Below are 17,391 nucleotides of genomic sequence, written 5' to 3' on the forward strand. Positions count from 1 at the left end.
GCAAGCTCACAAATGTGTACTAATACGTATGTACACATGTTTCTGGTATTGCCACATGGAATGGAAAACATCATAACTTCATGGAACACTCAGACTTATTTATCCTAATATAAAATTCATGATGGAACATGAAAAAGAAAGCTGGCTTGCTGTCCTCAATGTATTAAATGTACACCCTACCTTAGAGTTGTATGGGTTGTAGATGTAGAAGAGTAGATAGATCCCTTGGTCATTGAGTACAGAAGATCCACACACACCAGTATTTACCTTTATACCTCTGTTGCCAGTCATCAAAACGAAGTGCTGTGGCAAGGATAGACAAGGACCGATTTGTCAAAGAACAATAACACCTACAAATGGTTTTCCAAAGAAATGGAGGAATGGGTACTTATGTTGAGACTGAGATTGTTGAGGGGGTGGGGGTGGGGGTTGGGGGGGAGGGGGGAAGGTGTGTGAGAGAGAGAGAGAGAGAGAGAGAGAGAGAGAGAGAGAGAGAGAGAGAGAGAGAGAGCATCCAATGGCCTTTCACTCTCATCAAGGAAAATTGGCTATGCAATAAAGAAGATGTAGGTTCACTATCAAAATAAAGATATCTGAAAACCTTACAAACAGGAGCAAAGGCCTCAATTTGAACAAGGTTTGGGAACTCATCTATTAAGCTCTCAGGAATCATTTGTTAGAGACACCAAATTATGAGAAACTGTGCATTTCTCAGAATAATGGAGTGGATACAGGAAAAATGATGTCCATCGGAAGGCACAGTGGTAACCTGAGGTTAAATTCAGTTGACACAACTCAATATCTCACAACTGGTTGGAGTACAGGTAGCAAGCACACAGAAGGCTACTGCTTGGAGTACCTGAAGATGATGAGTAGGTCAGTTGTCAAAATACTGTGTCTAATGAGGATAAGTCAGTTTGGCTAGAAACATAAAAATATTCATCTGACAGATCCTGTGTGTGTCTGTCTAACTCTGAAATTACTGGAAAAGTTAATGACAGAGACTGTTTGCACAACAGTTCCTTGAAAAATCCAACAGATCAAAGGAGGAACATTCAACAATTATTCCAAAATATTCCACTTACCTTAAAGTTGTACAGATGAGATATTATTAGCACTATATTGTCAAGTTGTTTGTCTTCAGTATCCTTTATTTCACTGCACAGTTCATGAAACCTTTTTACACTTGCTTGCAAGAAGTGTATACCTGCATGAATTAAGACTTCACATGAGTAAACTTTCAACTGATTCACAATAATATAATGATACACGAAAGAATATTAGAGTACTCCCTACTCTCAACGCCTTTTTCCTCAGTCTGTCTCTCAGCAACCAAAAATTGCATTTTGGTAGCAGTTGAGCACGTTAAAAGCAGTGTATTTTTTGTATAATAACATAAAGAATAAAAGAAAGTAATTAACAATGACTGAAATTACTTAGATCATAATATGAGATGACTATTCTGCTTTGAAGGTTTTGTCATTTTATTTGTAATAGTTAAGGAATGTAACAGTTTTAGTTAATGCAGCCACCTCTTACTACACTTGTGTTCAGATTGACTGTGTGGTGCACCAGTGAATAGGAACAGTCAAAATGGCTAAATGGCTACATCAAAATGATGAACTGTTGTACCACATAGAAAAGGTTGAAAGGGTTAACTTGTTCCTGCCACAAAAGAATTCACAAGAGGAAGGACTCAAAAGCAACAGGAATTTTACAATTAAATATTTTATATTTCACAAAACATATAAAAACTTTTTTCACTTTCAAAATAGTATCAATGTACTTGTCCCAACACTTGACTGACTAAGGCAAACAGTTTTTAAAGGCATGACTGTTCAATGGATCAGTTGGATGTACAGCTCTGGGATTTGGGACTGCAGCATGTTGTGTAAACTCCAAAATACTTCCTGAGGGCAATTGCTCAACATCTTCATGTGGCCATTATTCTGCAGTTTCCTATGAAATCATTTCAGCACTTGAAGGTAATAAAGCTGTTTAAACTGTGGTACCTTGAATACCATATTTAATGATGGACTATTACTAACAACTAAGAAAACAAACACTGTTTTCACATTGAGTCTCACATATTAAAATAAAGCTTTTCACCTTGTTTAGAGTCTGTTTCATAACATCTAGTATACACTAACTGCTTTTTGTAGCAAGAGATTTTCATAAGATCCACAAAGCAATGAACATTTTCAGCTGAATTTGATATTAGTGCACTGTTCTGTCATGTCTGTAGAAGCAAAATTGCCAGACCTGGGAAAAACAAGTGCACAAACAAGTATTATGACCTAACACCTACCTATGGATGACAGTTGGTCAACTAATTCAAAACGGTATATGTAGAACCATCACAAAGGTGAACACACCTCTATTACCACTCCATCCAGAAGAAAAAAGTAACTTTTAGATCCCATCTCACATACTGTGTTTAGCAACATCATATTTAGTAAAGATTACCCAATACTTTACAAAACCAAACTACAGGATGACGAAAAAAGTAAGTAATTGTCTCCTACTAATGGAATCAAAAAATGTAATTCATGATAACATACCTACATCTTTCAAGCAATATTTCCAGTAAGTGAAATTTAACAAACGTATGCACTTTCTAAAAATGTTGACGGAAAGAAAGAGAAATAAGATCATTACCCACTTGAGTTAACACACACACACACACACACACACACACACAGAGAGAGAGAGAGAGAGAGAGAGAGAGAGAGATAGCAAGACGATATATTCAAAACAATCCACAGATATATGCAGAAGCTGAACAATGAAACGTACCTACTTCAGTATCCACATTGCTATGCAAAACAGCAACAAGCAACGCATGTTCCATAATCAGTCTTTCAGGTGTCCTTACTGGTACTACAAGTGATTCCATCAGCAATTCTGATAAAATTTTATTCATGTCATGTCTGCTGTTACTCATATACAACTGCTCCACCTGAAACAAATGTGATACAAGGGAACCTAATTAACAGATGAAAAAAATAATTAGGTATGTTGGTAATTTACACTGATGACATTTTCACAACTGCAAATGTGAAAATGCCATTTTTTATCTCTGCACAAGCGGCTAGAAAATCAAGTAAGTTTTATTTAACAGGCTGTAATCACAACAGTTCATAATACATTTTCAGGAGGTGATGCCTCACAGCTCTTAAATATTTGAAAAATATCATATTATCACCTTGAGCGGCTCATAAAATACTTAATTATTGAACCAGTTTCAGTTGTCTTGCCACGATCAGGTTCAAAAAATTATTCACAGTACTGCATTAGGTGAAATATACAATCATCATCATCAGGTGATAAAATGATGAATAATACACAGTCATCATATAATAATATTAATTACATCATCATCTCTAAAAATTGTGCTATGGGGTGGACATATTCATGTCAGATGCTCCTGTGTTGTACAAATCTTTTCACAGCATTAACATCTCTTAAGGTTTTAAGATGAAGAAGTACACTCCACAGCACAATTTTCATAACATGAAAATGTAATCATGAATAAGGTTAGTGTATTGGTGGATCACATTTAAATCACCTTAGGTTTGCTGATGACAGTGTACCGTTTAGTTCTAGTGCAAATGAACATAAAAAATGTAAGGAATAGTTCATTAGGGTAAGTTTGAAAATAGGTCTGAAAATAAATAATAATAAGACAAAAATAATGTAAAATTAACATACTGAAAAAAGCTGAGGCAGCTGAAACTCACGACTGGGTAAATAGCAAAGAGTACAAATGGTCTGGGGCACTCTTGTTAAAATAACCATGATTGTCAAATTTGAGAGTCCAATGAATACACAGTAAATTAAGTGTAAATAATCAGTTTTGATGTGACACACGCACTTTCACTAAGAAATCCATTCAGAAACTGAAAGAATGATGGACTTACCCACGTCGGCAATAACTATGCAAGGCAAAAAAAAAAAAAAAGACATGGATCAGGTAAAGATTGGAGTGGAAAACATTTAATCGAATTGAAAATAAAATGATTGGTGGCACATGTAACTGAGTGAATGGACAGCAGATGTACCTAAAACTTTTTAGCTGGATTTCCAGAGACAAGAAAAGACCAAGCTGACAACCTAATGTAAGATGGATACTTAACATTACAAAACTTGCAGGTACAACAGGATGTGAAGAGCTTAACATATGGAAAAGTCTAGCAGCAGCCTTAATCTAGCTGCATCTGTCAAATGACATTTATGATAAAATATATCATATATTAGCACAGGTATAGTTTACTGACATACAACTGTTAATGCAGTGTACATTATTAGTTTCAGACAGCCATTCGTCTTTGTTAATGCAGCGTTTGACTAGTTCCATATCGCTGAAGAGTCTGCTCCACGATCACACCTATGGAACATAAATGAACACAGTGTGTTTCGACAAATTAGTAACAGATTGAATTCGGCCAGAAATGGCCAGGTAGTTAAATGTTAACCCCACTGTTGTTTGTAGAATGTTGTAACAATTTGTAATCACATATTCAGCATTGAGAAGGTCCAACTTCTTACTCTCGCCATTGCAATGGTCTCTCTTGAAATATTGTGTATGTAGGGCTTTCTGAATATGGTATATATGTAGGGCTGTCTTGATTTAGACCACCTCACTACTAGACAATGTCCTGTTCTTCGTGCAATAATCAGGAGGGAATATCATCAAGTACTGTATACAGAATGCTTCATGATGATTGGATGTGTGTCCTAATCAGTCACGTATGTAGCTCTCACTACTCATCACAAGAGTAAATTATCATGTACACTTGCTTGCAAGTCAATGGAAGACTGTTCATTCACTTCAAACGTGAGTCATGCACTGTACAAAGGCTTGTTGAGCATAAAAGTGTGGTCTTGATAAAGCATATATATTATATCAGCCATGTTTCAATTATTAGAGAAATTGAGATCTGTTGTGATCCATCAAATAACTGTGAAAGAAGTGCCTTCAAAAGAGGCAGTATCAGTGTGTGGATTAACATACTATTATGTGGACATAAAGACCTACATTTCACTGGTGGCTATTTATGTCTGCAGAGATAACATGCTTTGTGACATGTTTATGTTTACACTAGTGCAACAGGTGGAGATTTTATTCTTCATAATGGCATGGCTCAGCCACATAGGGATCTTCTCATCAATGAATATCTTTAGGCAGAAGCAATCCAGGATTCAGGGTTTTCAGCATGAACTCACAATACTTATTTGATAGAGTATGTACCAGATGGTCTTGGCCCTCTTGCAGAGACTCTTGCTGTAGAAAAATATCTGCAAAATTTGTATTTACTGTCACAGGGAGGTTCCTTTCACCACAATTTAGGTATACTTAAGATACAGAACCACAGCTAAGATAATCAGGTGATCCAAGGCCACTATAAGAAGAATACCATTTCGTGTGGAGCACTGTCCAAATCAAGTTTAGGAAAGATGCACAAAATCATCACAAGTAAAATACTATCAGTATGCAGCAGGTTATGCTTAGTGTAATAATTACTAGAAGCCTGTGCAAATAATTCCACAGCAAATCAAAAGACAAACAAAAACAAAGAAGGTAGAAGCTGAGCTGTAGCGGCTAATCATTGAAGAGATTCAACCATGTCACAGGCCCAAAGAGCCTGGCCAACATAAGCTTTTACTGGACTATAACATTTAACAGTATTTTTGAATCAATGAATACAATCTTGACACATGGGACAAATTCAGTAAGGAAATAACACAAAATTTCTTATGTCAACCACAATTAGGTGGGGAGACAACTGGAACACTGAGCCAAGCATCAGGGTATAGCTATATTGTTGTATCTGCAAAGTTTTTGGTACTGCGCCATAGATGTGATGAAAGCCAGTAAAAGTTTCAGATGAGACACGCAGTTGACTGAAAACTTAAATCATGGGTCAACTTGTGCAGTGCAATGCAAAACTATAGCTGACTGGAAACTTATGTTTTGATTCATATGGTGGGGCAAATGCACACACGAGGCATAAAAATCACTAATAACGCCTAATTCAATTAGGTGAAACTGGTGTGGTTAAGCAATAATAAAAATTCCAGTTGCAAAGAGACAAAACATTTATTCTTATCTACAAGGTAAATGTCACTGATTACCCATCAAAATAAGGGAAAACAAATGAGGCAATGATTTCTGGAGAAGAGACCGTCACAGACAGGAATCCTCCATGGACAACAGTTGCCAAGAGATTGTAAAAACACACTGACATCATTATCATCATCATCATCATCATCATCATCATCATCATCATCATCAGGACCAGTAGTAGTAGTAGTAGTAGTAGTAGTAGCACCACCACCACCACCACCACCACCACTGACTTGGGCTCTAGTCAATTCCGTAGCTCACTTTTTCAATGATGCTTGATATCCATCATCAAAAGTGGAAGGAAACTATATTTTCTGAGCAGATGGTTTTACATGAACCATATTTGCAATGACCTGGTACTTATACTATAATGGCAATTACAATGACTTATGCAGATTTTCCAATTTGTCATTCTTCCAATATATAGACATAATGTAATCACTGGGTGGAACTTCTTTCTTGCATCACAAGACTGTGAAAACCTCCACTTCAGACGGGTCAAGTTACTCCAATAAATTCTTGCACCAAGGACAACTAGGGGTGAACAAACTATTTATTCTTCTGTCATTGACAAGTTTCACTCTACAGTCAAAACATCCGTACCCAGTAATTCAACCAATGTAAGAAGAGGAGAGTCTTCTGATTTGGGAGAAATTGCTTACAGGATTTCACAAGGCTCAATCTCCGGTCAACTATTGTTTCTCGTGTATGTAAATGACATTTCATCTAATATACAACAGGCACAACTAGTTCTCTTTTCAGGTAGTATTAGTATTGTAATAAATTCAAATATACTTACAGCAGTAAAAGAAATAGTAAGCAATGTTATTAAAAATATTAGTGTATGGTTTTCTGCAAATGGTCTCATTTAAAAAACACACAACATGTTCATTTCTGGGCATCTTGAGGTACTACACCAAATGTAAGTGTAACATGTGCTGAGAAAATAATAAGTAGATTGGAAACTTCAAACATTTTAGGTTTCCACATTGATGAGAATTTAAGTGGGGAAAAGCACTTTGGAATTCCTAAAACAACTCCGCTCAGCCACACATGTACTTCTAACCATTGCAAAACTTAGGGGGTGACAAGCCAGTAAGTTAACATATTCTGTGTATTTTCATTCAATAATGTTGTATGAAATAATGTTCTGAGGTAACTAATCTTTGTGAGAGTATGCCTACGTTACTCAAAGACGTACTGTAAGAATAATATGTGGTGCTCACACTTGATAATTTTGTAGAAATTTTCTTAAAATAAATAATTTTCCTGCATTGGCTATTATTCAATTCCATTTTATTTTTAGTTTGTGTACTTTGTTGTTTCAACTGTGCAGCCATTCTCGAGTAAAATTTTTAACCCATACTACATATGTGTCGGGTTACAGCAGTTTTCGTGGGCATTCCACGGTTGTCGAGACTTATTCCTTACGCGAAGTTTATCACAGATGTGGGGCCTGTTGCAACTAAACAGAAGACATATGTTTAAGGTGGTAGGCAGTTTGAACATTGCTTCGCAGTATATTTATCCTCACACGAAGTGTAAACGTATACGGTAGTTAAATAGGAACAACGATGTACAAAATTACAATCCCAGAAGAAAAATATTACATTCCTTAATCCATATTACGGCTGTCTTTAGAACAAAAGGGGTGCACAATGTCGCACCCAGTTTTTGATCACCTACCCAATAATAAGTTGCACAACAGAATAATTTCATTCTACATGTTAAAATTTTTTTTAAAAGTTCTACCAAGTGGGCTCAGAACAGAGTTGGTTAGCACTGGGCCGATTATCGGTATGTCAACAAAACGTACTGCCAATGCAACAAACCTCAAGAGTAGACAGAAACACAAGTGTTGTGGGTGCTACTTAACAAAGAACTGTGAGGTAATGCTACGTAGCTCCACTGCTCGAGCACCGTTATAAAATCAAACGTAGACAGAAAGAACCGAGCTCAGAGACCCCCAGAATAATTACTGAGTTACCACAGGGAGGCAAGGAGTGCCGACAGGTCAGATAAACGAGAGCAACTGTGCTCGTACATTCAGAGGCAACATGTCATAGGTGTGCACCGGGCCCTTTAAATAGTGAGGCTTTCAGAGCACAATACCATATTTTGTCACGCTGCCAGTCTGTCCACGTAGTTAGAACAAGAGAGGATGACAGTCTATTGAGTTTCAGTTAAATCGTGACAAGCTCATCGATAACTGCCTGCCTACTGCCTGCTTGCTAACTTCGACACCAAGATGCAGCCAATCTGATGCATACCACAGGTGTGGTCTGTCATTGCTGCCTACTAGGTCACTGAAGATGAGAAGACTGGCAAGTGGCCAGCCCTGTGGGGTCACAGTGGATGAGACTGGGGTGTGGCTAGTCCTCCTACATTACAGGTCATCGTGGATGATCCGCAAGCTGCCACCTTCACACTGACTGGGTATAGCACGTCTGTGCAACCTCCTGGCTTACTTATGAGCATCTGCTGCCATCTCGGTCAATCCGTTGTGGATGACCGGGGCCTAGTCTTCACGATAACCGACATCCTGGAGCACGGTTGGCAGTGTCCATCTGAGTGCACGGGTGCTGTCTTTGAGAGTGCTCAAGTGGTGGATGCACTGGGTCTTCACAGAGTCTGTATGGACAGCACCTTTCTCGCACCCCCACCAATGCCACCACCGTAGCGTGCAGTCGTGGCACTAACCTGTGGGAGCGATGTGACACCACACTGACGAGGCATCGGCACTTCTTTGCAGCACGCACGCCTGCATCCAGCCTCTGACCGTAGCTCTGATGGCACTCATAATTCTGTACACTTTGCATTGACAAATACGTGTTATTACAGATACTGCTGTGTCACTGATGCATCTGGGCATGAAATGGACCGCTCCCCTACACTCTGTGCATAATCTCCTGTTCACAAAATGACCTCAGCTTATCAGGTCACAAAATTCGTGTAAGAAAATAGCTGTGTCGCGGCATCGGTGCCAGAATTTTTTTCACCTCAAGACGCATATGACGGTGAAGCTATGTCTACAGCATCGACCATTACCTAGCAGTGCCAGCACAATGTGGTTTGTTGAGTGAGTGTTTTCTTCACTGATGGCCTTTTGAGTGTATATGTGTATCTGTAATGAGCCATGTCAACTCACAGAGACATCAGTAGCACCCTTAAAATGCCATTTCGCAAACCACAAGAGCATTTGTCACTGTCTAAGGAGAATGTTACAGAAACTTATTTGACACCTGCATTAACATCATTTATGGTTTCAATTGAAACAATCAGAAATGTTACCCAACCAGGAACAGTAGCAGATTAACTAGCTGCAAATGTAATTGCTGGGCACTTATCTATCAGGGCGTGAGTTGCCACGTACTAAGGTTGTGCCAATCACGTGTAGTACTTGTAGGCAATTGGGGTATGTGGCACAGGATTGCTCTGAGTCTCATTGGGCAATGATACGACAGAAATTTTAGTGTGCAATTATTATGTATGTGTTGGAAGTGCAGTTTTCTCTTTTTATTTTGTGTTGTTGTTAATGACAGTACCAAATTGCACAGAATGCCACAAACACATTCTGCTACTATGAGTGAGATTGTTGCCACTTTGAAAAAGCAGGTACATGTATTGTCAGGGTTAAATTCCCAACATCAGCAAAAGCTATGTAGGCATGTAGAAATTTTACAGGCTGTGGTTTAGCAGATAAAATAAGGGGCTAAGGAAGCCAAGACAGTAGTGTAGGTAGCCCCCCATCCCCTTCTTCTTTCAATCCTTTGACAGTTACGTTAGTAACACCTTTTCTGGCAAGTTAACAGAGGCTGTAATTGCATTCCTTGACAGTGTTAAGGCTACCGCCACAATGAGTGGTCAGTCACACAAGATTACTCTCTGTGTGGCTGATTTACAATTAGCAGGTGAAGTTCTCAGTAAGGCAGGAACATACCAGCAGTTAACTGATGGGTTATGACAATGTTATCAGAAGCAAAACAGCACAAAGTTTTCCTAGGAAAAATTGAGTACCTTAACACAGAAAAATAGGGAATCAGTAGAAATATTTATGGACAAAACCTGGGGTATCCATGCACAGATGTATCAGATGACACAAAACATGGAAGCATACAGAGTCTTGCTGAGAGGAGCTGAGAGTAGGGCTTTGGATGTTTTTCTACAGAGTGTCCACAAAGTCTGGATACATAGGGAATTCTAATAAATAATAATAATCATAAAATTAATTCTAATAATTTTTTTTTCAGATTGAATGGTGGCTCTGACTACAGAAGAACAAGTGGAGTTAAGTGAAGGAGAAGGATCATCATATCGCAAAATTGTGGAAGAATTTAACCTTCAACACTCTCATCATCGATCTATTTGTTTTACTGCCATCAAGGAAATTAAAATCACTGAGTTTAAAGAAACAGGCAGTGTGTTGGACAAGCCCTGGTCAGGATGATCAAAGACTTCACACGAAACGAAAGAGGCTGCCTTCAACAAGGTCTATGCTGGCCCAAAGAAATTGCTTCATTGGAAATCCACGGAGTTGGGTGTTCCAAGGTCAACAATCCACAAAATCTTGGCAGAGGAGAGGTTTCATCTGTACAAGTTACAGGTATTGCACAACTTAAAACAATCAAAATAGGCACATCCATATGTGTAAATAGTTTTCAGATAACTTGGATGAAATATCAAATTTACTAAAGACTGTGTGTTGTTCTGTGATGAAGCTGTGTTTTACATGAATGGTGAAGTGAACATACAAAATCTTCGATTCTGGTCTCAAGGCAATCCTCCAGGCTGGATAAGTCCATCCAAAAGGACTGCGAAAAGATGATAGTATGGTGTGACTTGTGGAAAGCTCATGTGCTATGACTTTTCTTCTTTGATGAACATGTAATGGGCAAGACTTATCTGAACATGCTGAGAGACAAATTGATGCCTTAAACTGAGCATCTGGGTGAGGGACTTCCAAACTGGTTTCAGCAAGATGGGGCCCCTGCCCATTTTGCTGCAGCTGTTAGATATTGGTTGATGACAATTTTCCTCAATGGATTGGGGGAAGAGATCATATGGAGTGGTCTGCTCATCCACCAGACCTCCCCCCCCCCCCCCCCCCCCCCACCTTAATTTCATTTTCTGGGGTTTACTTTAAAAAAAGTTTACTTGGCGAAGAATACAAATTTATATCACCTGACAGAATGCATTACCTGTCAGTGTGCTAAAATTGATGGCACTTCAGATCTATTCCATTGAGTTCACCTTAATCTTGAAAAGTACATCAAATTATGTATTGAAAAGCACAAAGATCATGTTGAAAATATTACTTATTAACATTGGAGTGACTAAAATGTGCTTTATTATTATTTTAGAATTCTCTATGTACCCAGACTTTATGAACACCGCATACACTGTATCCCCACAGAGACATCACACAGGGTTAGAAAGGAAAATCATGGCAATTTAGCAGTGGCTCTTGGGGTCACAAGGCAGATAGAGAAGATTGACATTGCTACATGAACACATACAGACCACCAAGTTTTTTCTGCAGAAATAAAGTGTTATAGATGCAGATGGAAAGGTTTTTGGCCAAATTGAACACTGAGTGCATGATTGTGGGCAGCATAGGAAGTGAAAACAACTTCAGCAGAAGCAGCCATTAAATTTAAATGAGAGTGCAACAGTAAAATGCAAATGAGAGGGCACAGTCGGAAACATTCCTTATAGGACATAACATTGCACAAAAAGGTGCATAGATGGAATGTTGTTTGTCATGCTGTGTGAAGGGCAAAGAACATAAATGTCTGGCAGACATGCATCAATCATCAGTCCAGACCTCATAGGGAGGAAGAAACTGGGACTCCGCATACTAAATTGCATGGGGTGGGTGATGATAATGTCGAGTCATTGAGTACAACATTTTCAGTTTCAGTAGCAGAACTAGAGATTTTCAGGAGTATACGGAAGTGTTCCCATACACTAGCGAAGTGTATTCAGCAACTGTTGGGCTAGATTTTCTCCACAAACACCATGCCAGAATTCATCTTTCACAGTATACAATGGAACTCGATGGGAATTTGTTCTTATTGGAGGCTACAGCTGCAAGCGAGGCAATGTTGCGAGGGACACCCTTCTTGAAGCTGTTGCCGACTGAATTGTGAACACATATGCTAAAGATTGGTGAGGGACAGGGAAGTTAGTGTGGGTTTCCATTTATACCGACTTACCATGAGAAATATTATGTGGTAGAGCCACTAAAGGAAAATGAAGAATTAGATGGAACTCATTTTTTGTGCTTACTAGCATAGCACACAAAAGTAATATTAATAGTGAATTTATGGCTCCTGTAACCTTGGATAACTTCAGTATGGATGTGGTTAGCCTGTCAAAGGGCTTAATAATTGCCTCATTAGAGATACTAGATGAGGAAGATACTGATAGGTCTTGTGATGACCAGAGCCCCAAATAAATCGTCAATGCAGCAGTGTTACGTGAAAAACTGGGTCACTTGCGAGGCAGTTATCAGCAGGCAATGGGAGCTTTGCTACTATGGTTTATTTAACACAAAGTGTCCTCTACCAGCAACGTAGGTCACCCAACACCATATAATGACAGGTAATAATGCGCCAGTTTATAGAATGCTGTACCACATAGCAAGGCATCTTCAACTCATAATGGAGGAGTTCATAGATCAGCATTAGCTGAAGGGTTAATAGAGTCCAGTGATACCCCAGGGAGCACAAATGTCATCATGCCAAAAAAAAGTCAACAGATGGCACCAGGAAGTACAGATTCCTTTGCTGTTATCACTACCTGAATGTGAGTCATAACTGACGCATATATGATTCCCAATATTATGGAAATGTTAGACAACCTAGGACGGTGCCAGTAATCCACAAAAATGGATCTGAGCAGCAAGCATCACAAGTTAAGAGGTATTCCCAGAAGACAGACCAAAAATAACTTCCATGATTCCATGTGGATATTACCACTGCTAAGGAATGATGATTGGGGTATAAACTGTGCCAGCCAAGTTCCAGAGGTTATTAGATGGGATCCTACATCATTTAAAACCAAAAAAGCTTGCATGGTATATATGAAAAGGCGTTCAAACCCAACAGAGGCAATCCGGAACTTCCCAGCACCACAAACCACAAAACAACTAATGTCGTTCCTAGGTTTATGGAGTTCTTATTGCAAAATTGTAAAGAATTTTTTTACAGATCATAGAACCTTTGAACCGAAATTCCAGTGGTCAGCAGAACGTCAAGCAGTGTTTGAGGCACTGAAGGCAGCATTAGTTTCTGATCCAGTACTAGCCTTTCCTGAAGTTAAGAAGGAATTTATCCTCTCTTGTGATAGCAGCAATAGCATGGTTGGTTGTGTTTTGAGGCAGAATATCAATGGGCAGGAACATCCAGCAGCGTATGCCTCACACTAACTGAACAAAGGAGTGCGTAACAATCTCACTATGGAAAAGGAAATGTTGGAAGTGGTATATGAAATAGCATACTTGCATTGTTATTTATATGGACGAAAGTTTAAGGTCACCATGGACCATGCTTCATTAAAATGGCTGTTAATGCTGAAAGATTTGTCATGTTGGCATACAAAATGGGCACTCAAGCTCAGCAATTTTAATTATGAGGTGGTATGTACATTTTTTAGCAGAGAGCACAAGCAGCTAACAAAGAATATTAGGCATTCAGGTCACAACTGCAGTTCGTGAAGCATGAGGGCTTGTTCTGCAGAACGATGAAGTGCAGACTGTGCATAGTGGTTCTGATGGCATTCAAGGACGAAGTGCTGCTCAAGCACATGACATGTGTCATCAGGTCACAGAGGATGCCAAATGATGGACAAATGAGAAGCAGAAAGATTCTGATGGAGAACAAGATCTGATGTGGAGCAATTAAGTGAAAGACCCTATGTCTTGTGCACAAAGAGCTGATATTAGTTATCAGAAAATTTCTTTGTAAAGACTATCAGAAGTGTTTCAAATGACTGTACTTAACATTTTAGGCATAATAGGGCACCCACTAGAAATAAATACATACTAACAATTACAATTCATTTTTCAAGGGTCTTGGCAATGTTGGCAATTCCTGATCAGTTGGCCAGGCTTTAGGGCTTTAGTTAACAACTGGATGCTTAAATGTGGAATACATGATACCTTAGTTATGGATCAGGGCACAAATTCTTTACCAGACTTGATGATGCAGATATGTCACATACTTTGTATCCAGAAATTACAAAAAAAGCCCATTCCCTCCACAGACTAATGGCACAACGGAATGAATACGTAGCATCCTCTCTAAATTATGAGTTATTACGTTAACAGCAGTTATACAGATCTGCATATGTACAGGGTTATTACAAATGATTGAAGCGATTTCACAGCTCTACAATAACTTTATTATTTGAGATATTTTCACAATGCTTTGCACACACATACAAAAACTCAAAAAGTTTTTTTAGGCATTCACAAATGTTCGATATGTGCCCCTTTAGTGATTCGGCAGACATCAAGCCGATAATCAAGTTCCTCCCACACTCGGCGAAGCATGTCCCCATCAATGATTTCGAAAGCATCGTTGATGTGAGCTCACAGTTCTGGCACATTTCTTGGTAGAGGAGGTTTTAACACTGAATCTTTCACATAACCCCACAGAAAGAAATCGCATGGGGTTAAGTCGGGAGAGCGTGGAGGCCATGACATGAATTGCTGATCATGATCTCCACCACGACCGATCCATCGGTTTTCCAATCTCCTGTTTAAGAAAAGCCGAACATCATGATGGAAGTGCGGTGGAGCACCATCCTGTTGAAAGATGAAGTCGGCGCTGTCGGTCTCCAGTTGTGGCATGAGCCAATTTTCCAGCATGTCCAGATACACGTGTCCTGTAACGTTTTTTTCGCAGAAAAAAAAGGGGCCGTAAACTTTAAACTGTGAGATTGCACAAAACACGTTAACTTTTGGTGAACTGCGAATTTGCTGCACGAATGCGTGAGGACTCTCTACCGCCCAGATTCGCACATTGTGTCTGTTCACTTCACCATTAAGAAAAAATGTTGCTTCATCACTGAAAACAAGTTTCGCAATGAACGCATCCACTTCCATGAGCTGTTGCAACCGCCCAGAAAATTCAAAGCGTTTGACTTTGTCATCGGGTGTCAGGGCTTGTAGCAATTGTGAACAGTAAGGCTTCTGCTTTAGCCTTTTCCGTAAGATTTTCCAAACCGTCGGCTGTGGTACGTTTAGCTCCCTGCTTGCTTTATTCGCCGACTTCCGCGGGCTACGCGTGAAACTTGCCCGCACGCGTTCAACCGTTTCTTCGCTCACTGCAGGCCGACCCAGAAGCTTTAAACTGTGCATACCATCGCCGAATGGAGTTAGCAGTTCGTGGATGTTTGTTGAACTTCGTTGTGAAGTGTCGTTGCACTGTTATGACTGACTGATGTGAGTGCAATTCAAGCACAACGTATGCTTTCTCGGCTCCTGTCGCCATTTTGTCTCACTGCGCTCTCGAGTGCTCTGGCGGCAGAAACCTGAAGTGCGGCTTCAGCCGAACAAAACTTTATGAGTTTTTCTACATATCTGTAGTGTGTCGTGACCATATGTCAATGAATGGAGCTACAGTGAATTTATGAAATCGCTTCAATCATTTGTAATAGCCCTGTATTTACAATATGTAGTTTGCATGTATAACTTTAAAGTACATGCTGACAAGTCTCTCACCTTTTGAGGTAGTGTACGAGAGGAAAATGCCACCCCTTTGACATCATTATTCCTATCATAGTGAAGAAATTACTTCAGCATACAAAAGGGACAGATGAATTGAACTGACTTTGTGGTAAGTTCCTATGGGACCAAACTGCTGAGGTCATCGGCCGCTAGGCTTACACATTACTTAATCAGAGCTACCCCGTGTGGCTTTATTAGGTTATGACAGCCCTCACACTTCCCAGAATAAATCTAAAAATCATAAATGCCAGTTAACAACAACGGAGTGTGCCCCAGAAGTAGGACTTCACTGAATCCTAAAAAGAGCTTCTTTCCTGTTCAACTTTGTCAATTTCAACTTTGAACTTATTTTCTCCTCCTTGAACACTAGTCATTGCAAAAAACCATACAGTTACCCAAGTAACACAGGTAGGAACTTACAGAGGTGACTACAGTGCTCTGATCTCTGCACAAGTGAACCAAATTTTCTACAATGAATGTATGAAAACACTGTACTGGGTAGCTGAGAGGTGTAGGTCAGTTCTCCCGCCCCTCGCCTTCTCTCCCTTTCTAAGTGCCAATGAGTAGCCTCTGGCCTAGTCCAGTTTGGCACATGACTCTATGCCCACACTGGTGTCTCAATCGTATTTTCATCATGGGTGATACCAAGGTAGCATTGAAAGAAACAACAGCTAGCTACCAAACACTCATCGTTAATAGGGTTTATGCAGCACGATGCTGCTGACATGACTTTGTTACTACCAACTATCCAGCATTCGACCGTGTGTGCTCTGCACAAAAGTGTACAATTGCAAAGAGAGCAGTGATTTTCATTGGGAATTATTGCTATTTTTGTTTGTGAGTTAAGATGACTGAGTTTCAAGTCACACAGAGCCAAACAAAAGTGTTAGATACTACAGATACCAATTTCTTCATGACCTTAAAGACAATGCCAGGCAAGATTAAATCTTATTGGCACCGGTGATTGCATCAAGTACATATAAGGCATGTGCTGTTTTACTACAGAACCATGGGCCATGGAAACTTGTGGTCAAGAAATGAAGTTCCACTCTCTGAGAAAAGATATTAGCTGAAGAAAAACTGTCACTGATTTGGACAATTTCCAGAAAGACACTGTTCATCATACTCTATTGCAATTTTATGATTGTGGCGAGCATCCTACAAGGCAAAATGTAGCAGATGTGTCAAATGACAAGACTGCTTTCACAGGGAGCCGCCATTCAAGTGGAAGATTTCTGAAGTACTTGGAATTTACGTACAGAAAATGCAATGGTGGAAGACACACATTCTGATGGAGAGATCTGATACTGATCCAATATTGCAGCAAGTAGAGATAGTATTTTCAGAAAAATGCACAGCATTCAGAAAGTAAATCCTCATTGCCCTATTATTTTCTTGATGATGCTTGTATCAATCAAAATCACGTAAGAAAGCACATCTGGCATGATTCAAAAGGCGTAGGTGTGTTGAAGTACATATGCAGAAGGAACAGACTTACTGCCTGACACACAAGGTCATCAGACTATAACTT

General features: G+C 39.4%; 1 protein-coding gene across 2 annotated transcripts in view; it reads right to left on the minus strand.

The window, feature by feature from the left end:
* Positions 1-17,391, minus strand: part of LOC126162659 (nucleolar MIF4G domain-containing protein 1) — a 121,383-nt gene that overhangs the window by 78,459 nt on the left and 25,533 nt on the right. For both annotated transcript variants that reach the window (XM_049919299.1, XM_049919300.1), the window contains exons 4-5: positions 2,797-2,959; positions 1,086-1,207 (exon numbers count right to left, since the gene is read on the minus strand). In XM_049919299.1, the coding sequence (XP_049775256.1) occupies positions 1,086-1,207; positions 2,797-2,959 (285 nt within the window). The remainder of the gene's footprint in view (positions 1-1,085; positions 1,208-2,796; positions 2,960-17,391) is intronic.

Source organism: Schistocerca cancellata, chromosome 2 (genome assembly GCF_023864275.1).
Source record: "Schistocerca cancellata isolate TAMUIC-IGC-003103 chromosome 2, iqSchCanc2.1, whole genome shotgun sequence".
NCBI classification, from domain to species: domain Eukaryota; kingdom Metazoa; phylum Arthropoda; class Insecta; order Orthoptera; family Acrididae; genus Schistocerca; species Schistocerca cancellata.